A 24970-nucleotide genomic window follows, 5' to 3' on the forward strand; every position below is an offset into this window, starting at 1 on the left:
GAGATGACAACTCAGGTTATTTGACATGTGAAATGAGAAGTATCCCAGAAATTTGGAGGAATTGACCATTGAGAATGCAATTTTGTAGGGTTGAGATTGATGCATTGTGAAACAAAAGCAAAGTAAACACAAAACAAGAGAAAATTAAGTGTTGGGTGACAGTACAGGTATTTAGTGCTGAAGGACTTGGGGGAGAATGAATATTTGATCAATATAAGCCAGAGTGAAAGCTTCAGAGAAGAACCAGCATCTGGGCTGGGCCCTGTGGGTCAGGTTTGATTTGGAGAAACCTTTCCAAGGGAGGCACCCAGCATGAGTGAAGGCAGTGGGGAGGATGGAGATCATAGGCTAGGAAGTGGTCAGAAGGCCCAACCAAAGGGAGATTTGCACATTTACACACATAAATAGCAAAGTGTTTTAGTGTGCATTCTTTGGGGTTGGACTGCCTGAGTTCAAGACTGCTTAGCACAAATAGTTAAGATAAATACTCAGCAAATGTCGTTCCTTCTTAGAATCTGAATAGCTAAGGTGGGCTGTGTTATTGAAGATCTCAGAAGCTAGACAGAGAACTTCAGACTTGATGAATTGGGACCAAGAGAGCTATCGAAAGTTTTTTTATTATAATAAACTTTATCTTTTAGAACAGTTTTAGGTTTATAGAAAATTCAAGAAGGTAGTACAGAGAGTTTCCATATACCCGACACCTAGTTTCCCAAATTAGTAACATCTTACTTTAATATAATGCTTTTGTTACAATCAATGAACCAATACTGATACTTTATTAACTACAGTCCATCCTTTATTCATGTTTCCTTAGTTTTTATCTGATGTCCTTTTTCTGTTCTGAGGTACCACGTTACATTTTATCGTTAGTTCTCCTTAGGCTCCCCTTGGCCGTGGCAAGAGGACTTTCCTCTTTGTTTTTGATGATCTTGACAATGTTGAAGTGTGCTGGTCAGGTTTTTGTAGAATATCCCTCAATTTGGGAATTTTCTCATGGTTAGACTAGGATTATGCGGTCGTGGGGAAGGAAGATCACGCAGGCAAAGGCCAGTTTCCTCACATCACATCTAAGGTGCTATCAACATGACTATCACTGTTGGTGTTGACCTTGACCACCTGGCTGAGGTAGTGTTTGTCAGATTTGTCCACTGTAAAGTGACTCTTTTTCCCCCCTTTCCATACTGCCCTCTTTGGAAGGAAGTCACCAAGTACAGCCCGCACTTAAGGAGCTGGGGGGTTGGGTTGGGGGGTGATGCTTCACCTCTTTGAGTGGCCTGTTCTTTGCTGGTTGCATTGGAGAAGAAGGTTCCAGAGAGTAGGAAACACTCAGCAATCTGAGAAAAAGGAGTTGAAGGCTGGATTCATTGCTGGGTGAAGGGATGAGTGGACAGAATTATTGGGAGATGAAAGAGAGGGTGGGATTGAGGATGATGGCAAGGTTCCCAGCGTCGGTGATTAGGGGATTGTCTGGGTGTAAGGAGCAATGCATTAGTTTACTGCCCGACTCTTTATTTCTTGGCTGTGTCACCCTGCGTGAGTCACTTTGTTCCTCTGAGTCTCAGTTTGGCCATTTGTAAAATAGAGTTACCAGTCCCTGTTCTTCCTATTTTGTGGAGCTCTGGTGAGAGTGAAATGAGATAACACAGAGGTAAGGGCTTTGAAAGCCGCCAGGCACACAGCGCCGTGTAGTTTCTCAGGCTGGTTAAGGGAGTGCTGGTGCTATTGAGAGGGAAGGGTACTTGGGAGGGGGGATTTGTTCCCTGGTTGAGTCTGAATATTTCAGATAACCCCAGACAAGTTCTAACTCACACTGAGTACACCATCACAGGTTGTGATAGTCCCCTGCTAAGGAGATTTTTATCCCAAATATGCTTCCTCAGATATTCTTTTTCTGATGGTCTAGATCCACGGTCTGTACCCCAGATGGAGATAGCTTGGGCAAGACGAGGCTGGTTCTGAATTAGAAGGAGGGGCTCTGCCTGTTCTTTTTGGCCTTCCCCTTACAGCCTGTAATGGCCTTTGCTTGGGGGCACTGAATTTTCCTGAGATTTTCTTAAACGTCTCAATCCCCCAGTCTCCTTGCCTGAGATAGCTAATAGGCATTTCCAAAGGGGAACTTTTGATTCCTGCCCTACACTGGAGTTTCAGGGATGTGGCTAACCTGCCTTGCTTGACTGTGAAAGACCACGTGAATCTTCTCAGTTAGCCTTGCAATGGGCTGTTTTATCTGAGCAGCCAGAATCCCTCCGAACTGCATATATTGCAGTGGAGGAATCCCTTTACCTGTTCAGGCAAACAGACTTGTTTCTTCATATATATTTCCTCATTATTCAGGAAGTAGGCAACCATGCTTTTTGCTCTTCATTGTACTCTTCTTATTTTAGCAACAAATTGATGAGCCATGGAAAATTTTAACCATGTTTGCCCGAGTTCCAGGGTAAATGATTGACTCCTTGGTACAGTAGAAAGAGCTGGGAAGAAGGAGTGCTGAGTGTATCTCTGCTGATAACTTGCTGGTGACTTTGGGCAAGGAATGTAAACTCTCTGCCCTCAGTTTCCCTATCAGGAGAATGAGTAGGGACCACCCAAGCTCTGAAAGACGGAGCAATCAAGTAAAATATTAGCACCAGAGCCAAGGGCAATTAAGAGGAGTACAGAATTAATGTCCTCACTATATTGCAACTGACTCAGCATGTTTTAGAAAAGTAGAATTGAGCCAGTGAACATACATTTGGTATTAACCAAACTGCCAGAGGCAGTTATGTAAAATAAACCTCTTTATCAGTCTTCAAAAAGGAGAGAGATTCTTTTGTCTACACTGATTTGTGTTTGGATGAAATAAACACTGAGTCTCTTTTGGTCTTCTGAGTCTGTCATTCTCTAACAAGAAAAGCCCATTTCTTCACAAGTGGGTTGTTCTGATATGTGTCTGCCGAGGCTGATGTACGATGGGAAGGTGAGTACACATGATATAGTCTCTGCTCATCTCGGGGTGAAAGCAAAGGTCATCTCTGAGCATGGAGGACTTCGCACTGTAATATATATTTCCAAAGGGAAATGCTTGCAAAATGCAGATACCGATCCCAATTCTGACCTTTGTGACTGGTGCCAGCATTTTCACTGGCACCTTTGTTCAGACAAAGGGAAAAGCCAAGAAGTGAAATGTTTTCCTTCCCTCATCGTTACTCAGCAGGGCTTGCTTGCTTAGCTATGAAAAATTCAAGTGTCAAGAGAAACTGCAGTGCAGTGTCTTATCCAAAAATGCATTCTCCCTTGGGGTCAGGAGATCCGCTGTGTGCTGATACTCTTTCTGAAGAGGATAGTCTTGTGCATGACTTTCTTCATTCTCCCTCTTCTCTGTAACTTGCTTATCCGTATTGTCTGAATTCTAAAGGTAAATAGTTCTTCAAATGTAGGATGCGGACAAATCACCTGAGAGGCTTACTGAAATGATAGATCCCCGACTCGTACGCCTAGTTCAATGGGGCCGAGGAATCTGCATTTTAAAAAATCATTTTATTGGGATTATATTGTCTTACAAGATTGTGTAAATTTCAGGTGTACATCACTATATTTCAGTTTCTGTACAGACTGCATCGCGTTCACCACCTACAGTCCAATTTTTATCCATCACGTTACATATGCGCCCCCTTACCACTTTTGCCCTCCCACGGCCCCCTTCTCCTCTGATAAACACTAATCTGTTCTCCTTATCTGTGTGTTTGCTTATCTTCCAAATATGAGTGAAATCATATGGTATTTGTCTTTCTCTGCCTGACTTATTTCCCTCAGCACAATACCTCCAAGGTCCATCCACGTTGTTGCAAATGGGACAGTTTTGTCTTTTTTATGGCTGAGTAGTATTCCATTGTGTATATATACCACATCTTTATCCATTCATCTGTTGATGGAATCTGCATTTTTAATACATGGCATAGGGGTTCTGGTTCAGCAGAGCCACCTTGAGGATTACCACCTGGGTGCCACGCCCACCTAGTGATAATTTTGCATACTCCGTGTGTGTTCCCTTTATAAACCAAGTCCTAGCTGCTGCTTTTAGCACTGTGCCTGAGCTTGACTAAATCCGTCATTGACATATAACAGTCATTGCCTGGCTTAATACAATTTCTGATTTAGCCAGATAGGGAGGGGAGGAGCATGAGCTTGGGAGTCAGAAAGACCTGGGTGTGGATCTTTGAGCGTCTGCTTACTGTTACTTGGGCAGGTTGATCAACTTCTCTGAGGCTCTATTTCTTCATCTGTCGAATGGAAACAATATTACCCACTGAGAGAGAGGGGTGGTGAGGATGGAATAAAATGACGTGTGTGTAAGCACCTAGCACTGTGCTCTTAGGAGACAGATGCTCAGTAAGTATTACTTTCCTCCATTCTTGTAGGCAGCAGGAATTAAAAAAAAAAAAAAAAGCATCATATTCTCCACTAGCACTTGAAGCAGATATTGTTAAGGGAAACTTCTTTTTTAATGCCCAGGTGAGTAGATTTTTGGGCTTGTTACACATCACTTTAAAAGTCAATGGTTGCTTAGAGATCTTGAAAGGATGCCCCTCCTTAATTCCTATAGATAATGCTGACTTCTGTTGTAAGTACAGGTGCGGGGAGAGATCCCAGCAGGTAGATAAGGAAACGCAGGTGGATCACAATGTTGGTGCCTTTGCCAGATGCTCCCGGAGTCCAGCGCTGAGACCTCGGCTCAGGTGTTTAACCTGAAACTACACCTGCTCCTGGTCCACAGCTCACAAGAACCACCTTGTCTCTCAGAATTTAGCTAGTAATGGATTACTTGGACTGTCTTGTCCAAATTCTTTCCAGGCAAAATGAGAACATTACAGTGGTCTGAGAGAAACAATGAACCATTATACTCGTGGTGTACGGAATGCTCCTGGCTGCAAGGTGTTTCTAAATGGAGTTTCAGCAATATCTTCCCACATCTCCCTCCTGTCCAGCCCGGTTTTACCATTTGAGAAAAAACATCATCTTTGTTCTTTGTGTTGGTCGATTAATTTTAGGTTCACTGTTCATATCCCATATCATGCTTATGTAGTTACTTATGTAACACATTTTTATGTATCACAAAGTTCCTCCTTCTGAGGACCCAGATCAGAAAAGGAATTTAATAACAAAAAGTATCTATCTGCATTCTCTGGCTGGGAAACTGCAAGCTAAATGAGACCTTTGGTTAGCTTCAAACCACAGGTGCCCTCTCGCTGCCTTCTCCCTCAGTCCTTTGTAAAGGGGAGGCTGTAAATCTCCTTCCTGGGGCAGGGCAATCTCTGTAACTTCTGTTCTCTGAAGACCTCACTCTGGAAACTGAGAGAATAATGCCTGTAAGCCCCATCATATGATTTGAGAGACTGCAAAGAGCTTTGAAATCCTCTGATCCAACCCCTTTTGTTTTACAGGAGAGGAAGCTGAGGTTCAGAGAGATCTACATCGTTACTAACTAGTTTTTTAAAGAATTACTGCCTGCAGTGTGTGTATCAGAAACTATGCACACAACAGGAGGCTCATAATAGGCCCCCAACAGGTTAAATGAGTCGCCAAATTAAGATCAGGAATGACACTGGTAGAGCAGATGAGAAACCAGCCAGCACATACTAACTATTAAGTAAATAAACATTTATTGAGCTCTTTTAGTACAGGAGCATTCTGCTATGTTCTGAGGAGCTCAGGGAAGGAAGGAGAAGTACAAAAGGGAAGAGGAAAAAGAACTTTAAGAAATAGTCCCCATCCTCAAGGAATTTACAGTTTGTAGTGAACTCTTCTCTGAAAGGATTGCTTTCTAAATCAAGATAAAGACATATTTATTACAAATACATATTACAAAACGCTGAACCCAATAAGATTCTATAGTTAATGACCCAATTATGTAGTCCTGGAGAAGTTTGGGAAGACAAAAGAGAAGTGCTGGCTCCCAGAGGAACAAGCCCAGTGTTTTCCCTACTGGACTATTAAAGCTACAACTTTCTTATTTATTTGTGTATCCCCATGGTTATGGCATGGGGGAAGGTGCTGAATTCATACTTATTGAATCAATGTTGGCTATTTGATACCAAAATTATGGAGATACTTATGCATGCCTATAAAGATCCCTTTTGTAGGAATGCTTTCTTCTCATGTAGTCTTTTGTTGCTTTTCTTTCAGTGGCCCACCCGCAGGACCCTCACCACCCATCCGAGAAGCCAGTCATTCACTGCCATAAATGTGGGGAGCCGTGCAAAGGTGAAGTGCTTCGGGTCCAGACCAAACATTTCCACATCAAATGTTTCACCTGCAAAGGTACGGTGCCTCCCACTTCCTGGCTTAGTGGCAAGTCACAATCGGTGCTTGCCTTGGGGTCTGCCCATCCTCTTAACTCCACACCAGGTCGCCAGATGATAAGTGAATGTGCTCAGAAGCCCTGGAATCACTTACCTTCTCTAGTTTGGGATTAGATTAGACTCAAAGGAGAGACCGAGTCCCCCCAAGACCAGTGGTACCCAGGCCTCTGAGTGTTCACTGAGGTTCCTGACCCTGGGAGCAGGGACTAATTGTGGAAGAGCAGTAAAAATTCAGTTTTATGTTTTGTCCTTTAAATTTCTTTTCCTCTGAAATGAGGGATTCCTACCCAAAAGTAACTTTGTCCCAATAGCCATTACCTATAGGAGGGCTGGAAAACCTGTAAGATTAGGGCTCTAAGTCACTGGATCCTGTGAGGTATGTACAGTCTTGTGTGTGTGTGTGTGTGTGTGTGTGTGTGTGTGTGTGTGTGTGTGTGTTGAGAACTGAGAATTAAGCAAGAATGCTTGGAAGGCCTCCAAGAAGAAAAATAACTCCCATCCAAGAAGGTACCAATTTGTGGTTGATTTCCATTAACAGTCCTCTGTTTTGGGATTTATAACTAGGCATCTTGGTATGAAATATGCTGACCTGTTATTCTGGAGCCAGGGCATGGCTGAGTGGGGAAAAAGAAGAAGAGAGTGATTTTTATGTGTTTATTTGAGAAGCAGGTTACTTGAGCTGAGGGCACATCTGTGTAGCTCAGGTTGGAGTGGAGGGAAGTAGGAAGAGAGACGGAAGACGGACAAGACTGAGCTGCGTTGTAGCTTGACTCTGCGCTGTGCACCTGGTAACCACGTTCATCCCTGGAAACCGCGTTCCATTTTGTGTTTTAGGTTGTGAACTCAGCATTGCCGTCATAAGCCATTATGTCCATAGCCAGGCAGCCTCTTAAGTAGACTCCAGGCTACCTAGTGACCCTCAAATATGTGAACAAAGGAGGCATGGGGGCTTTTCTGGACTCCACAGAGTGTAAACTTTTCAGGAGAAAGAGCACTCGCATATAGCGCGAGTGAAAAGATGGAAGGAGAAGCGAGGGCATGAGCTTAACTCCCAATGAGCATGACAGAGATTACAGACGGCTGTAAAGCACATCTTAGATAGAGAGATTCTTTAATCCTCCTGAAAACCCGTATGAGTCAGTACCATAAATCCCCAGTTTTCAGACAACCCAAGTTGGTCAGCAGGAAACATCAGGGTCACACCCAGGGTACTGACTGCACTGTTGCTCTGTGTCACTCGAGTCCTGCCATTGCCACTAAGCAGCTCTGTGATCTCAGCGAGTTACATGTATCCCTATGACTCCACATCCTTATCTACAAAATAAAGAGACTAGATCATGTGATTTTTAAATCACCCTGGGTCTGAAGTTTGCCGATTCCATACATGCATAACCATGTATGTGTATAATATAGAACCCAGAGGCACTGAAGTAAAGCCTCTTAAGTAGCGTGTCAGAGAAAAAAATGCTTTCTGGTTAGATCGATTTTGGCTACCTTGGAGTCAGGCATTATATTTTGTTTTATTTTTTTATCTTAAATTTCCTGAGACATGGCTCAAGGGGTAGGTTGAGTATGAAATAAATACAATCTATAAACAACTGTAGCCCTGTACGTATTTTATATTTGTAGTTGAAACTACACAGTGTTAGTTTCAGGTCCGGGTCATCACTGTTCAGCACATCAAGAGATTAGAAAACATGTTCGTTTATCCCCCGTGGGCTGGAAGCTTCCTTGCTTTTTTCTCTTCCAGTTTAAATCTAAGGACTGAATGTAAGTTGTCTATGTTGGAAAGTTGTACCATATATGATTTGTTTCATGCTATCAATGTATTCCTGAAAAGTTGAATTTTTGTACAAATGGGATCATATTTTTTTTTCTTTTTGTGAGGAAGATTGGCCCTGAGTTAACATCTATTGCCAATCCTCTTCTTTTAGCTTGAGAAAGATTGTCACTGAGCTAACATCTGTGCCAATGTTCCTCTATTTTGTATGTGGGATGCTGCCGCAGCATGGCTTGATGAGTGGTGTATAGGTCCATGCCCAAGATCTGAACCTGCAAACCCCAGACCTCAAACGAGGAGCATGCGAACTTAACCACTACACCACCAGGCTGGCCCCCAAATTGAATCATATTTTAAGAGCACTTCCTATTTGTAGAAATTATATTTAATTTAACAAAATTTTGCTAAAATATGTTATCTATTCTTGTAAATTTATATTTTATCACACTTAATCTGTCAATATCTACTATCTTGTGTCCCTGACTTCCTGTGGTCACCCTTTTCTTTAATATCCAAAGAAAGTGGTTTACATTCCCCATGCTTTGTATTCTAGCAAGTTCATGCCTTTTCCCCAAGATTCTAGAGAACTGTTGTCTAATAGGAATATGATAGAAGCCACATATGTAGTTCTAAACTTTCTAATAGCTATATTTAAAAGGTAAGAAAGGACAGGTGCAATTAACTTTCACATTATATTTTATTTATCCCTATATACCCAAAATATTATCATTTCAATGTAAAATTAGTATAAAAACTATTGAGATGCTTGACATTCTTTATATATAACTTTTCATTCTAGCTTAACAGCACATCTCACTTTGGACTAGTCACATTTCAGGTGCTCAATAGCCACATGTAGTTAGTGGCTACGTACAGGCCAGCACAGTTCTAGAGATTCCTTGAGGTTTGCATTCTTGTGGTCCCCTCTTGCTGCCAACTCTTGCCAGTACCAAATTCGTGGTCTCCCCTTTATGAGTGCTATGCCTTTTGCATTGCTTCACCCCACCTTGGTCACCTTTTCCGAAGTACCACCACACAAGGCAGCTGTTTTCAGCAGACTTACTGAAGGTTTAGATAATGGAAGGAATTTATAGCACAGAATAGGCAACAACTGCCCTAATATGCTCAGGCCGTCTCCGGAACAAGAAATCTGTCATTGGCCAAGGCCATTTCTTTCTTTCTTTTTTTAAATTAATAGACTTTAGTTTTCAGAGCAGTTTTAGGTTCACAGAAAAATTGAGCGGAAAGTACAGTGAGGGCCATTTCTCATACTTACTCAGAATCTCACCTGCCACTGTCTTGGTAGCACCTCCTCTCTCTACAAAGACCCTTCTCTCCATCCCAAGGACTCCAATTTCCTTCTCTACTGTCAGATCAGGACTCTAAATTTCCTTAGGGTTTTTACTTTTTACAAGTCCATTAGGATGGTTTCCCAGAAGAAACAGAAGTCTTCTCCTTGAGGAATGCTGTTTTCCCCCTAACTTAAGTGGCCCTGACTACAGCTAATTCTTAAAACCGCAGTATTGTTTTCTTTTTGTTACATATAAGTAGAGGTGCCAGGTTCCGACAGTGAGCTAATGCCCTGGGACAGAGGATTTTGGGTGGAGAGCACTTGCTACAACAAGACTGGGCTTCTGCTCAAGAGCTGGCTGAGTGCAGAGGAGAAACCTTCAGATTCTGGCTGTGATTTCGGGGCCAGCCAGAATTTCTCCCTCGAATTCTCTCCTCTCCTTCCCACCCAGTTCTCCTTCCCCATATACCATGTTGCCAAAGCCTCCCAGTTCTTGAATGGAACCAGAAGTGGCTTTCCACAATTAGGAGGAAAGCTCGTAAATGCAAATACCTGTAGGAATAAAAAGCAGAAATGAACTCTTTCACTAAGAATGGATTTTGAAAGGAGAGGGGGAAAGAGGACACTGAACATCTTACATAAGATCTAGACAAGTACAAAGGTGGGGAAGGGTTGCTGTGGAGGAATTAAAGGTCATAGCACAAACTGAAACCAATGACCAGCCCGTGACTTCATAGGTTTAGCTGTAAAAGGGTCAGGGTCGGTGAGCAGAAATTTTGTTGGTGAACTCATCTCACTTCCTGAAATTTCTGACATCTTGGCATCTGATGGTCTAGGAGTTATTTATCCAGTTAGTGAATGTTAATTGAACACAGACTCCATGCAGGATATTATGCTAAGTGCTGAGAATAGAAAGAGACAACATACCATGTTGGACCTCGAAGAACTCACGAGGTACTTGAAGAGACATAAATAAGCAACGTTTATGATACTGAGTAATAAGTGCTGTGTTGGAGAGATACATAGGATGCAGACTGGAGGCAGGGAGACTCATGGGGCAGGTATAATGGTGGTCCAGGTGGAAATAATGTGAGGTAGCAGCAGATGTGGTAGAGAATAAGGGACAGATTTAAGAGCCATTTAAAGTTAAGGTTGATAGGATTTGAGGACTGATTTTACGTGAGGAGTGAAGACGAATCCAGGTTTCCAGTTGGACTGCCTGGTTAGACAAATGGTTGCCGCTAACTAAGGAATTACAGGAGCACTTAATAGTGTTCAGTCTGGGATCCACTGAGGCTGAGTACACATGGTCCATCCAGAGTCCAGTAGGCTTAGCACTCAACAGATACTGTGTTGGGGGGCCAGCCCAGTGGCACAGCAGTTAAGTGGACACATTCTGCTTCAGCAGCCTGGGGTTCGCCGGTTCACATCCCCGGTGTGGACATGGCATCGCTTGGCAAGCCATGCTGTTGGAGTAGGCGTCCCACATATAAAAAGTAGAAGAAGATGGGCATGGATGTTAGCTCAGGGCCAGTCTTCCTCAGCAAAAAGAGGATTGGCAGCAGATGTTAGCTCAGGGCTAATCTTCCTCAAAAAAAAAAAAAAAGATGCTATGTTGGGAAGAAGGATTTGAAAGTGTTTGGCATCTAGATAGTGGCTGAAGCTATATGATTGTTTGTGAAATTTCTCTGGGAAAGGGCAAAAGGCAGGAACTGAATAATAAAGAATTCCAGCAGCTGAAGGAAGTAGAACCTAATTCCCATTGTAACCTTGGAAAGTGAACCCACCTCGTAATGAGATGAGGAAAGTGGTTTAGTTAATAGATGGATTCTATAATTAAAAGAAAAAGAGATCCCGAAAGCTGCTGTTATTCTTTATAATAACCCAATGGGAGTAAAATATGGCTTCAGGGTTCTGGATGAAACTATTCTTTATCTTCAGTACTCAGTAGCCTTATTTTTCATCGTTGCCCGTTAGCAGCAATCATCCCACTAATTTAAAGGAGTTTTTTTTTTAATGCTCTCCATTCATTCTGATATTGTTCCAGTGATGTGATAGTTTTTTAATATATCACATTGTCTGCATCATGATTGTAATACGTGCTCTATGAGAGAATAAGAAATCTACTTAAGAGCTTTTAGAAAGAGGTCAAGCTAAAGAGACTATCAACTCAATATGGATTGCTATATACATAGAATATTATATAGGAACCTCATGGTAATCACAAACCAGAAACCTATAATAAATAAACAAATAAGTAAGAGGAAAGAAATCAAACATATTACTAAAGAAAGCCATCAAACCACAAGGGAAGAGAGCAAGAGAAGAAGAAAGGAGCAGAGAAGAAATACTAAAACAGCCAGGGGAAAAAAAGGTAACAAAATGGCAATAAACATATATTTATCAATAGCTACTTTAAATGTCACTGGACTAAATGCTCCAATCAAAAGGTATAGGGTGGCTGATCAGATAAAAAAACAAAGACCCATGTATATGCTGCATAGAAGAAACACACTTGAGACATAAAGACACTCACAAACTGAAAGTGAAAGGATGGAAAAAGATACTCCATGCAAATGGCAAAGAAAAGAAAGCAGGGGTAGCCATACTTATACCAGACAAAATAGGCTTTAAAACAAAAACTGTAACAAGAGACAAAGAAGGGCACTACATAATGATAAAGGGAACAATCCAACAAGAGAATATAACACTTATAAATATCTAGCACCCAACATATGAGCACATAAATATATAAAGCAATTATTAACAGACATAAAAGGAGAAATAGACAGTAACACAATAATAGTAAGGGACCTTAACACTCCACTTACACCAATGATAGATCATCCAAACAGAAGATCAATAAGGAAACATTGGCCTTAAACGACACATTAGACCAGATGGACTTAGTAGAGTTATATATAGAACATTCCAGCCAAATCCGCAGATTACGCATTCTTTTCAAATGAACATGGAACGGTCTCCAGGATTGATCACATATTAGGCCACAAAACAAGTCTCAATAAATTTAAGAAGATCAAAATAATACCAAGCATCTTTTCTGACTACAAAGCTATGAAACTAGAAATCAACTACAGGAAGAAAATCAGAAAAGCCACAAAAATGTGGAGATTAAACAAATGCTACTGAACAACAAATGGGTCAATGAAGAAATCAAAGGAGAAATCAAAAAATACCTGGAGACAAATAAAAATATAAATACGACATGCCAAAATCTATGGGATACAGCAAAAGTGATTCTAAGAGGGAAACATAGCAATTCAGGCCTACCTCAACAGACAAGAAAAGTCCCAAATAAACACTCTAACAGTGCACTTAAAGGAAATGGAAAAAGAAGAACAAACCAAGCCCAAAATCAGCAGAAGGAAGGAAATAATAAAAATCAGAGCAGAAATAAATGAAATGGAGACAAAAAAAAAAAAAATAGAAAAAAAATCAATGAAACCAAGAGCTGGTTCTTTGAAAAGATAAACAAAATTGACAAACCTTTAGATAGACTCACCAAGAAAAAAAGAGAGAAGGCTCAAATAAATAAAATTAGAAGTGAAAGAGGAGAAATTACAATGGACATCTCAGAAATACAAACGATTGTAGAAGAATACTATGAAAAGCTATATGCCAACAAATTGGATAATCTACAAGAAATGGATAAATTCTTACAGTCATACAACCTTCCAAAAACTGAATCAAGAAGAAGTAGTGAATTTGAATAGACCGATCACCGGTAAGGAGATCAAAAGAGTAATCAAAAACCTCCCAAAATAAAAGTCCAGGACCAGATGGCTTCCCTAGTGAATTCTACCAAACATTCAAAGAAGACTTAATACCTATCCTTCTCAAACTGTTCCAAAAAATTGAAGAGGAGAGGAATCTTTCTAACTCATTCTATGAAGCCAACATTATCCTGATACCAAAATCAGACAAGGACAACACAAAAAAAGAAAATTACAGACCAATATCACTGATGAACATCCATGCAGAAATCCTCAACAAAATACTGGCAAATGGAATACAACAATACATTAAAAAGATCATACATCATGATCAAGTGGGATTTATTCCAGGGATGCAGGGATGGCTCGGCATCTGCAAATCAATCAACGTGATACACCACATTAACAAAATGAAAAATAAAAATCACATGATCATCTCAGTAGATGCCGAGAAAGCATTTGACAAGATACACATTCATTTATGATAAAAACTCTGAATAAAATGGGTATAGAAGGAAAATACCTCAACATAATAAAGGCCATATATGACAAACCCATGGCTAATATCATTTTCAATGGAGAAAAACTGAAAGCTAGTCCTCTAAGAACAGGAACCGGACAAGGATGCCCACTTTTACCACTCTTATGTAATACAGTATTGGAAGTCCTAGCCAGAGCAATCAGGCAAGAAAAAGAAATAAAAGGGATCCAAATTGGAAAAGAAGAAGTGAAACTGTCACTATTTACAGGTGACATGATTTTATATAGAGAAAACCGAAAAGAATCCACTAAAGAACTTTTAGAAATAATAAATAAATACAGTCAAGTTGCAGCATACAAAATGAACGTACAAAAATCAGTTGCATTTCTATACACTAATAATGAAGTAGCAGAAAGAGAAATTAAGAATACAATCCCATTTACAACTGCAATAAAAAGAATAAAATACCTAGAAATGAACTTAACCAAAAAAGTGAAAGATCTGTACACTGAAAACTATAAAACACTGTTGAAAGAAATTGAAGACACAAAGAAATGGAAAGATATTCTGTGCTCTTGGATTGGAAGAATTAACATACATAAATGTCCATACTTCCTAAAGCAATCTGTAGATTCAGTGCAATCCCTATCAAAGTTCCAACAATATTTTTCACAGAAATAGAACAAAGAATCCTAAGATTTATATGGAACAGCAAAAGACTCCGAATAGCCAAAGCAAGCCTGAAGAAAAAGAACAAAGCTGGAGGTATCACACTCCCTGCTTTCAAAATATACTACAAAGCTGTAGTAACCAAAACAGCATGGTACTGGCACAAAAACAGACACACAGATCAATGGAACAGTATTGAGGGCCCAGAAATAAACTCACACATACATGGACAGCTAATTTTCAACAAGGGAGTCAAGAGCATACATTAGAGAAAGGAGAGTCTCTTCAATAAATGGTGTTGGGAAAACTGGACAGCCACATGCAAAAGAATGAAAGTAGACCATTATCTTATATCATGCACAAAAATCAACTCAAAATAGATTCAAGACTTGAATGTAAGACCTCTGACCATGAAACTTCTAGAAGAAAACACAGGCAGTACGCTCTTTGACGTCGGTCTTAGCAGCATTTTTTCAAATACCATGTCTGACCGGACAAGGGAAACAACAGAAAAAATAAACAAATGGGACTACATCAAACTAAAAAGCTTCTGCACAGCAAAGGAAACCATCAACAAAATGAAAAGACAACCTCACAATTGGGAGAAGTTATTTGCAAACCATATATCAGATAAGGGGTTAATATCCAAAACATACAAAAAACTCATATGTCTCAACAACCCAATTAAAAAATGGGCAAAAGATCTGAACAGCGATTTCTCCAAAGAAAATACATGGATGGCCAACAGGCACATGAAAACGTGTTCAACATCATTGACTGTCAGGGAAATACAAGTCAAAACTACAATGAGATATCACCTCACTCCGGTCAGAATGGCTATAATTAACAAGACAGGAAACAGCAAGTGTTGGAGAGGATGTGGAGAGAAGGGAACCCTCATACACTGCTGGTGGGAGTGCAAACTGGTGCAGCCACTGTGGAAAACATATGGAGTTTCCTCAGAAAATTAAGAATAGATCTACCATATGATCCAGCTATTCCATTGCTGGGTACTATCCAAAGAACTTGAAAACACAAATGCGTAAAGATACATGCACTCCTATGTTCATCACAGCATTATTCGCAATAGCCAACGCTTGGAAGCAACCTAGATTCCCATCAAGGGGTGAATGGATAAAGAAGATGTGGTATATATACACAATGGAATACTACTCAGCCATAAGAAAGAATGAAATCTGACCATTTGTGAAAACATGGATGGATCTTGAGGGTATTATGCTAAATGAAATGTCAGAGTAAGAAAGTCAAATATCGTATGATCTCACTCATAAGTAGAAGATAAAAACAACGACAAACAAATGCGTAGCAACGGAGATTGCATTGGTGGTTACTAGAGGAGAAGTGGGAAGGAAGGAGGGCGAAAGGGGTGATTAGGCACATGTGCATGGTGATGGATTGTAATTAGTGTTTAGGTGGTGAACATGATGTAATCTATATAGAATTCAAAATATATTACGATGTACACCTGAAAGTTAAAAAAAAAGAAATCTACTTAAATATTATATACTATATATTTAATTAATTATATTTAATATTTAATTTAATTATATATATAGTTCACCATATTGATACATTGTATTGTTCATTATAATTATTCTTGTTTATCTTGAATATTTTTTCAGGATAATGCCCTAGATCTATTTTCTGCCAGAAACTAGTAGAGCATTTAGGAAAGACCAGGGCCCAGAGGATCGTTTTTAGTGAGCCTTTCTTGGACTATCCTGTATAAGACTTCAGCTACTCCTTATCTCACATCTTGCCCTGCCTTATCTTTTTGCTTTAAGATTTATCATTATTTAACACATTTTGTTCATTTATCTTCACCCACTCCTAAAGAGCGAGCTCCTTGAGGGTGGAGATTTTGGTCTTTTTTGTTCACTGCTGTATACCCAGTGCCTAGAACAATGCCTGATGTGGCAGGTGCTCAGTACGGTGAGTGACTCAACGAATGAATGAGCAATAATCATGTATTTCTTTGGAACTTGAATATTAGTAAATGTTTCTAATGGTACAGCTAGTACGCAAGATTTATCAAGTGCTTACAATGATATGTGTCCTCAAGTGGGTACTAGACAGTAACATTACCTTCTGAAAAGAAAGAGCATAAGTAAAGCTATCCATCATTGATTACATGTCTGCTTGGCAGATAGAACAGATGAGAGAACTCGTGTGAAGAGCCCTCTGAGGCAGCTCTTGGTGAAGAGGTTTCTGCTGCTTCGTTTTTTATGCTGGTTTGGACCCTCAGATTTCTCACCTGGGCTTGCATGGGCACACTGGCTATGGGTTCTTTTCGGTCTCAAGTGGAAAATTGATAAAACTCCAATATGATGAAAGAAGTTTATATATCCCCTATGAGCTAAGCTCAAGCTTTTAATGACTATTTAGAGAATCTTAGTCATTTGGAAATTGATTAAAAAGCAGAGATTACCAGGAGGCAAGAAAAATAAGTCTGATACAAATATGCTGCCTTCTCACAACAAATGAGAAACCACTTTCATGCCATCTTTGGTTTATAAAAGGATCATCTTGTGTATTTTATCTTTTGAATTTTGTACCATGCTAAAGTGTTAGCCAGTCAAATGAATATAATTTAGATTTTTTTAAATAGTTAAGGTTTTGAATTCCAAACTGTTCCAAACTGGAACAGGATAAGGGCTCATAAATTCTCCAAAATACACTGCTTAACAATTCTGACTCTTACTGGGAGATGAGAGATAATCATCCATGGGTCTCTGGTGAGCAGAGGCACTGGGAACTTTTCGTTCTGAATGGTCTTTTCAAGGATGTTTCTATAGCAAACAGCCTTGGAAGACAGAGACTTTCCCTCTTGAGTAGCGGGCGGATTTGTTTGCTGTCTAGTATAATAAAGATAATATCTGCCTCTGAAGCAAAGATTGGACAGGTCTGCTTACAGCTCATCAAAGGTTGGGGTTTCCTAAGCTTGGGTTTCCTCAGCTGTGACACAGACCCTCTGCACGTGCAGCATCCAGCCAGGCCTGCTTCTCTTGCCTCTGCGGGATCTCGGGGGGCATGGGGAACCAGTAACAAAGATGAAGCTCGTGCCACCTGCTGTGAGTAATACAGTCTTTTCACTTCTTTTTTTTTTTTAGTTTTTTTTTTTTAAAGATTGGCACCTGGGCTAACAACTGTTGCCAATCTTTTTTTTTTTTTCTGCTTTATCTCCCCAAACCCCCCCCCCCCGTACACGGTTGTATATCTGAGTTGCATGTCCTTCTAGTCGTGGGATGTGGGACCCTGCCTCAACGTGGCCTGACGAGCGGTGCCATGGCCGCGCCCAGGATCTGAACCCTGGACCACCGCAGCGGAGCACGCAAAGTTAACCGCTCAGCCACGGAGCCGGCCCCAAGTCTTTTCACTTCTGACCCAGCAGTTTTACATCTCTGCCAACGTCCATAAAACTAGGCAGGCTGACTTGTTGACTTGTAAGTAAAATCTACATTTCTTCACAGTTCTTGACAACTCAAAGTACATGTCCATGAAAGCTTATTTCTTGAGAAAGAGTGTGCTGAAGTTCACCAAACGTGATCGAGGAAGAACACATTTTCTAAGAAAATGATTTGTACAACAAAGTTTATTTAAGTGTTTAAACTATAGAGAAAGGAGGAAAGCTGAAATTTTCCTCGAGAATCTTTAAAGCAAGCATTGAACCAATCATATTGCTGGTTCTTTTCATCTCCTGACCCTGAACATTGGGCACATTGGAGTGCCCCATGCTCAGACCTCATCTCCATGTCCACTTCCTAGTGACCTCATTCAGTCTTGTGGTAGAAGTGCCATCTGTATCCTGATAATTCACAACTCTTTACCTCTCCCCTGCATTCCACACTGGCACCTTCAAAGGCCTTCTCAGCATCTCCACTAGGCCTCTCAAACCAAAACTCCTCATAACTAGCACCATCCCCACCCCTAAGCGTCTTCTTCAGTCTTTAAATTTCAGCATTTATCAAGACCTTCTTCCCAGTTGCTCAGGCTAAAACCTTGGAGTCATTTGCAACTCTTCTTTTTCTCTCACATGCCACAAGTATCCACTCATAAATCCTGTCAGCCCTATCTGCATAGTGTGTACAAACTCTCACCATTTATCACTGTCCCAAAGATAACGCCCTGCTCCAAGCCACTCTCGTGTCTTGCCTGGATTAATAATTTTATCAGGTCTCCCTATGTCTGTCCTTGCCTCCCCCTAGAGTTTAGCCAAGGTGATCTTTAAAAAAGTCAGATCCTGTCACCTTTCCAAGGAATTTCCTCGTCTTTCAGAATGAAATCCAAAGATCTTAATTTAGCTTTCAAGGCCCCTCCCTACTGTTACTCTCTGGCCTCATCTCCCACCATTTTCACCCTGGCTCACTCTGCTAAGCTGTACTGGTCTGCTTGAGCGTTCTTACACAAACCAAGCACTGAACAGCCTTAGGACCTTTGTGCTTACTGTTCCTTTTGCCTGACAAGGTTTTTACCCAGATATGTGGCTGGTGCCCTCCCTTACTTTCTTCGGGTCTCTTCAAGTTCGTTGATGAATTTATCAATGAGTTCATCCTTGCCACTGTCTGATATGCACTGATGTATGTATGTGTATCTGTGTGTGTGCATAGACTGTATATGCATTTATGTGCAATTTAAGTTATTAAATTATTAAGTTATTAAGTGAAGGTTTGTTTGTTTATTGCCTGTCTCCTCCACTAGAATGTAGGCACCAATAAGGCAGGAGGTTGGTGTCAGCAGTCCCTAGAAAAAAGCCTAGCTTACAGTAGGCACTCAATAATATTTGTTAAACAAATGAATAGAATGTTTGTCGTTGAGCAATGTACTAATTACATTATTTCCAAATTGTGAAATCCAGGTCACTCACATATGATTTCAATCAATGTCTTTTTAAGTGTGGGAAGGAGGAAATTGTTTTTGTTGTTCCCAACACAGCATTTTTCACACAGTGAAAAAAATATTCTCTTCAATTCTTTTCTCAATCCTTCTAATTTCATGAAGCAGAAGGTCTTTATAATAAAGATAGAACAGCTTTCAGGCCCAGGGCCTCCATCAGACAATGGCATCAAAGCTCAAATTAAATTCACTATTTAGTATTTATTTCTACAGATTCTTTATATAGAGAGGAAGTGACATTAGAAGTTTGATTTATGGTAGTGTATGCATTTGCCCTCTAAAATTTGTTGTCATTGCCGTGGAGTCTATTCCGACTCCTAGCAACCCTCTGTTGGCAGAGCGGAACCCTGCCCAGTCTTTTTGCTCCATCCTCTCACCTTCTGGCGCTATTTCAGACAATGCTCCGCTGCTATTCACAGGGTTTTCACAGCCAGTTTTTTGGGAGTGGGTGGCCAGGTCCTTCTTCCTAGTCTGTTTTAGTCTGGAAGCTCTGCTGAAACCTCTCCACCATGGGCGACCCTACTGGTGTTTGAAATATGGTGGCATAGCTTTCAGCATCACAGCAATAGGCAGTCACCACAGTATGACAACCAACAGACGGCTGGTGTGGTTCCCTGACTGGGAGACAAACCCGGGCCACGGCAGTGAGAGCACTGAATCTTCACCACTAGACCGCCAGGGCTGGCTTTCAAAATCATTGTCCTTTTAAAAATAATTGTACTTTTAAAATAATCGTACTTAATAAAAGTGAGCTTGTTTTTAAAAGACATTGAGGAAATAGAATAAATAGATCAAAAACTATGGCAAAAAATAGTGAATGTAGTACATGAATGAAATTGGGAAAGCTTGGGAAACAGGTCTTGATGGAGGGCTTAAATTGGTAGTGGGGTGATGGCGGGGTCGGGGTGGAACGAGGTCCATGAAGAGAACAAAAGAAAGAGTATTTCAGTGGCCTGTTCAGGAACACCTAGATAAGGATTCTCCGGTCGTGTTCCCTGTGGTCTATGAAATTCCCAGGAATTGGGCTTTTCTTTAGAACAGCTTCATTAAATATAGAATTTAGTTACAAAATGCTCAGCTAAAGAGTAGATATAAAAAGGTATGCTCCAAACATACTGACTAGTAATATGAAGATGGAAAAAGGGATTAGATCCAGATATGTCCTATGAATTCTAAATAGGAGCAAAGAAGCAAGGCTCTAGAATACCCTATTATACAATTTCTCTGCACTCATAAGTTGAAAGCTGAAAAGCGAAATCAAATGACTATTAATGTTGGAAATCCTGGCTGAGCTGTAGAGCACACTATAAATTCTGAGCGTAAACAGTAGTATTTGTTCATTCAACAAATATTTTTTGAGTGCCAAAACACTCAAAAATAATTTCTGTGGCATACCCCGTAGGCTGTATGTTTGTCTTCCCCGCCCCCGCCAAATTCATATGCTGCAGCCTAATCTCCAATGTGATGGTATTTGTAGGTGAGGCATTTAGGAGGTGATTAGGTCATGATGGTGGAGCCCTCATGAGTGGGATTAGAGCCCTCATAAAAGAGACCCCAGAGAGCTCCCTCGCCCCTTCTGCTGTGTGAGGACCCAGCAAGAAGAAGGCCATCTGTGAACTAAGAAGTGGCCCCTCACCAGGCACTGAATCTGCCAGCACTTTGGTCTTGGACTTCCCAGCCTCCAGAACTATGAGGAATACATTTCTGTTGTTGACAAGCCACCCAATCTATGGTATTTTGTTATAGCAGCCTGAATGGACTAAGATAGGATATTAATCGGACACTCAAATAATGATACAAAGGTGGTTTACCAACTCTGATCCATGCCACAAAGGGAAAATAAAAAGAGCTGCATGAGCAAAAATGTGAGCTTGCAACAGATGTATTTAGGATGAGGAGATGGTCAGAAGCAGCTCCCCACACCACCCCCACCTCTCCAGGAAGAGAAGTTTGAGTGACATATAAAGGATGAAAATAAAACAACCACTTAATTCCTCCTTGTAATAAAAGTCAACTAAATAGACTTCGTTCTTCCAAATAGCAGATTTGCATTCTTTTCTTACTAAAAGTCACTCAAGTTTTGCATATTGATGCATGATGGCCCTCAAATCTTTACCTTGTGAAATGTTTATGAAGCATCTGTCATCTATGCATTCAGCATGCTAGGCTATGGAGGGTTAAAAGTTACGTATGACATAGTACCTACCCCTGTGATCTGTTGGGAAGCAAGGTGCATGCAAGTGGAACCTGGCTGGTAGCAGGACAGGTACAGGCGAGGGGTCCAGAGCCCAGGTGAGGTGAGTCAGAGGCTGCAGAGATCACCTAGAGCTCAGTGGTCTGGGGATGTTGCCAAGGAGGGGACTAAATATTATGAAACATGGCTGCTGCAGAAAACTTGACCTTCCCGGGACTGGAAAGCGGGAGCCTGCTAGGTGTGGTCAGAGGTAGGGGCTGCCTTGTCCACGGCAGTGGGTGATGAAGACAGAGGTGTGGCTAGAGTTGGCATATTGGCTTTCATTTGGGCAAGCAGCCTTCTACCAGAAATAAATGAGACCATGATGTTCCTATTGTCGTTTGAAAGATGTCATTTTAAACATTAATTATAGTAACTTTATTCCTTTTCAAAAATGGAACTAGTGTTATATGCTATTCATAACCACATAGTTTTAAATAGACTTCTGAATATTGGGTATCTGTGGAAAAATTTTAAAAATCAGATCATATAAACTCTTCTCTCAAGGTAGCATTAGCAGAAATCCTCGTATAGAATTATGTTTTACTAGGCTGTCACCACTTAGCAATGTGAATCTTAACTGTGTGTTAGAGGGTATGGAAAATGCTATCTTTTGATAGCTTTAAAAAAATCTCTTGGCCTCTGTAATGTTCAATCCATCAAGAGAACCCATGAACATCAAAATTGTTTTTGTTTATTTATTTTTATTTATTTATTTATTTTTCAAGATTGGCACCTGAGCTAACAACTGTTGCCAATCTTCTTTTTCTCCCCAAATCCCCCCAGTACATAGTTGCATATTTTTTTTTAGTTGTGGGTCCTTCCCGTTGTGGCATGTGGGACACCACCTCAGCATGGCCTAATGAGCAGTGCCATATCCGTGCCCAGGATCCGAACGAGTGAAACCCTGGGCCAGCAAAGTGGAGCATGAGAACTGAACCACTCGGCCATGGGGATGGCCCCCAAAATTACTTTTAAATGTGTATCTAAAACTTAGAAAATTCAGGCTACAACTCTACTCATGTCAATGAATTGCAATATGTATTTCAAGAATTAGTCTTTAAAGATTGGGTTCTGTGTAGGGTCTTGGGGAAAACATCCCATCTCCAATAGCTCTTTCCATTTTGCCATCTTAGAGTTTGTAAGATGTTTAGCAGGTCAGAATCTTTCCATGTAGAATATATGCATTTATAAAAATGCATAAATTTTTATGGAGTAAAATGGATGAAAATTGGGAGGTTGAGTATATAGATTAAGGGTTTTCTGTGTTTAGATAGTTTTTTTAAAGTAAAATTGTATTATCTAAATTATATGCTATAAGAACTAACTCTTTATGTTTATATCTCATTTCTAAAATGGAACTTTAGAAGGTGGTAAAATGATGAATTTGATGTTCTTTTCATTGCAACGTAATCTCTGTTATTTGACCTAAATGTATATAGCTCAGTAAAGTAACATTATCACAATGTCCATATCCAGAAGAATGTTTGTTTGCTGTCCTGGATGGAAAAGCCATTTATTCTATCATGAATATTTCCTAACCATAGATATGATACAGCCTCCTTTAGGGGCCTCTTCTCGTTTGTAGTCATCTCTATGGTTATAGCTGTAAGCTTATCTTACCTACACCTCTTGGTACATGTAAAACAAACTTTCCCCCATTTTGGCCTTCTTAGATGGAAAAGAGGTGATTATTGATTTCCTTAAAATGACTCACCATTCCCTTAAAGACCATTATTATCCCAACCTCTTTTTCTTTGGTCTAATTCCAATTTCATCTACTTTTTTTTTTTTAAGTGTTCTCTCTCAGCCCTTTAATTATTCCTGTTGCTGCCCTGTGATCCCATTTTAGTTTCTTCTCATGCACCATAAATCATGGAGCGCTTAACCAGTCACAGTCTTATTCTCTGTAATCAGGGCCTTCTTAGTATTGCTCACCACAAAATAGAGCATAGTCTGACCACATATGTAGCACATGTGAATTGAAGTGGTCTCTTAGTTGTTGAGTTGCAGTCAGTTTCAGTTGCTAAGGAAGTTCAGGGCCTTAAAAGACTAGAGAAGTTGGGAGGGGGTGGAGTTACTACTTTGGCACCACCATCTTGATGCCAATTAGGACTTTCAGAAGCAAAGACAGGATTATTGGCTCAAAGTCATGCCTAATGGCCCTTTCCATATGCTATGCCAAAGGAACTTGGCTCTGCCCACACTGTCCAGACCCCAGCCTGGTTTAAAGCAATATGAAAGAGGGGGAAAGGGACAGTAATTTGCCATCTATGTGTTGCGAAGATATAAAATAACAGGAGAAGTGGTCTTTGCCTTCTGTAAGATTGCTGTTGAGATAAGGAGAAAGTCACAAGGGCGGTATAAGGTACCAGACAACGTATATTAAATAGGAGTCATGTGTCATTAATTATTCTGAGCCTGAGGAAGCGGAGCCGAAGGGAACTGAAGGAGGCAATCAGCTTCATCAGGAGATTGAACCTGAGTGGAGCCAGGGATCCTGGGTGGGGTTGGCGTCAGCAGGAGGTGAGAGCAGGTGTCTGTCCCTCAGGGAGTGGAGAGTCATACTGACTGGAGCAAAGCGCTGGTGTTCAGGAGGAGTGAGATGGAGGTTTAGTAGATGTGAGGACCTTATTTACAAGGTCAAAGCATTTGGCAGAGCCGAGCAGGAGAACCACTGGATAAAAGCTGTCTCTTATCCTATTAATTTGAAGGAACTGTGTAGGGTAAATTGGGCTGGGGAGAAACTAGAGAAAAAGAGCCCATTGGGAGGGTTAATAGACCCCATGCTAACTGCTTTTTGTTGTTGCTGGCAAAAATGGCAAAGCCTCTGTGCTTTCATCTGTTTTCTCTAGGGTCAGCTTATAGACACACATACAACTCTCACTGAGGCTGTCTCGGAGCAAAGTTCATAACATGCAAAGATACGTGACCCAGCTCTTCCTGGGGACTGAAAAGGGGAAAAGGAGAGGAGAGAATATAGACCTAATAACATTTACCTGTGGGCCCCAAATTCAAACGCGTGCCTTAGTTTGAGATAGGCTTACTTGGGGTAAGCAAGGTCCTATTAAGCATGGCCAGACTTTCATTTTTTCCTTGTCCACATTTTCAGCCCTTATGCCTGATATTTCTGATTATTAAAGTAATCTATGCTATCATGGAAGAGTTTAATACTTGTTCTTGTGTTATGGGATAAATCTTTGAAAGCAAAAACAAAACAAAATGGTACATTAAATGAGAGATCTTATTCTGAGTGATATCGTTCTTATTCGAGCTGGTTATAATTAGTATTGTTTGTACATGAAGTTCCACAACAGGTGTTAAAAACAAACTTACTATGTAGTCAAAGATTTTATTAACAAAAGGGGTTCTGAAATGATTCCTTTCCAACCAAGACTCTTTACTTAATATAAATTTAAACTCTGAATTAAATACAACCCTCAAATGCCTTGCTTTGGGGGCCCATTTTGCCTGGTTTGACTGCTATCTTCTTTCTCAGAAATGATCATTGATTTTGATGTGCATTT

General features: G+C 40.5%; 1 protein-coding gene across 10 annotated transcripts in view; it reads left to right on the forward strand.

Moving 5' to 3' along the window:
- ABLIM1 (actin binding LIM protein 1) overlaps positions 1 to 24970 on the forward strand; it is a 291309-nt gene that overhangs the window by 143372 nt on the left and 122967 nt on the right. For all 10 annotated transcript variants that reach the window (XR_011543542.1, XR_011543545.1, XR_011543541.1 and 7 more), the window contains one exon: positions 6166 to 6300. Coding sequence is in view for 1 of the 10 variants with exons in the window: in XM_070632138.1 (XP_070488239.1) it covers positions 6166 to 6300 (135 nt within the window). In the remaining 9 variants the exon portion in view is untranslated. Of the gene's footprint in view, positions 1 to 6165; positions 6301 to 24970 lie in introns of those variants that run through there.

This window comes from Equus przewalskii, chromosome 1 (assembly GCF_037783145.1).
Source record: "Equus przewalskii isolate Varuska chromosome 1, EquPr2, whole genome shotgun sequence".
Lineage (NCBI taxonomy): Eukaryota > Metazoa > Chordata > Mammalia > Perissodactyla > Equidae > Equus > Equus przewalskii.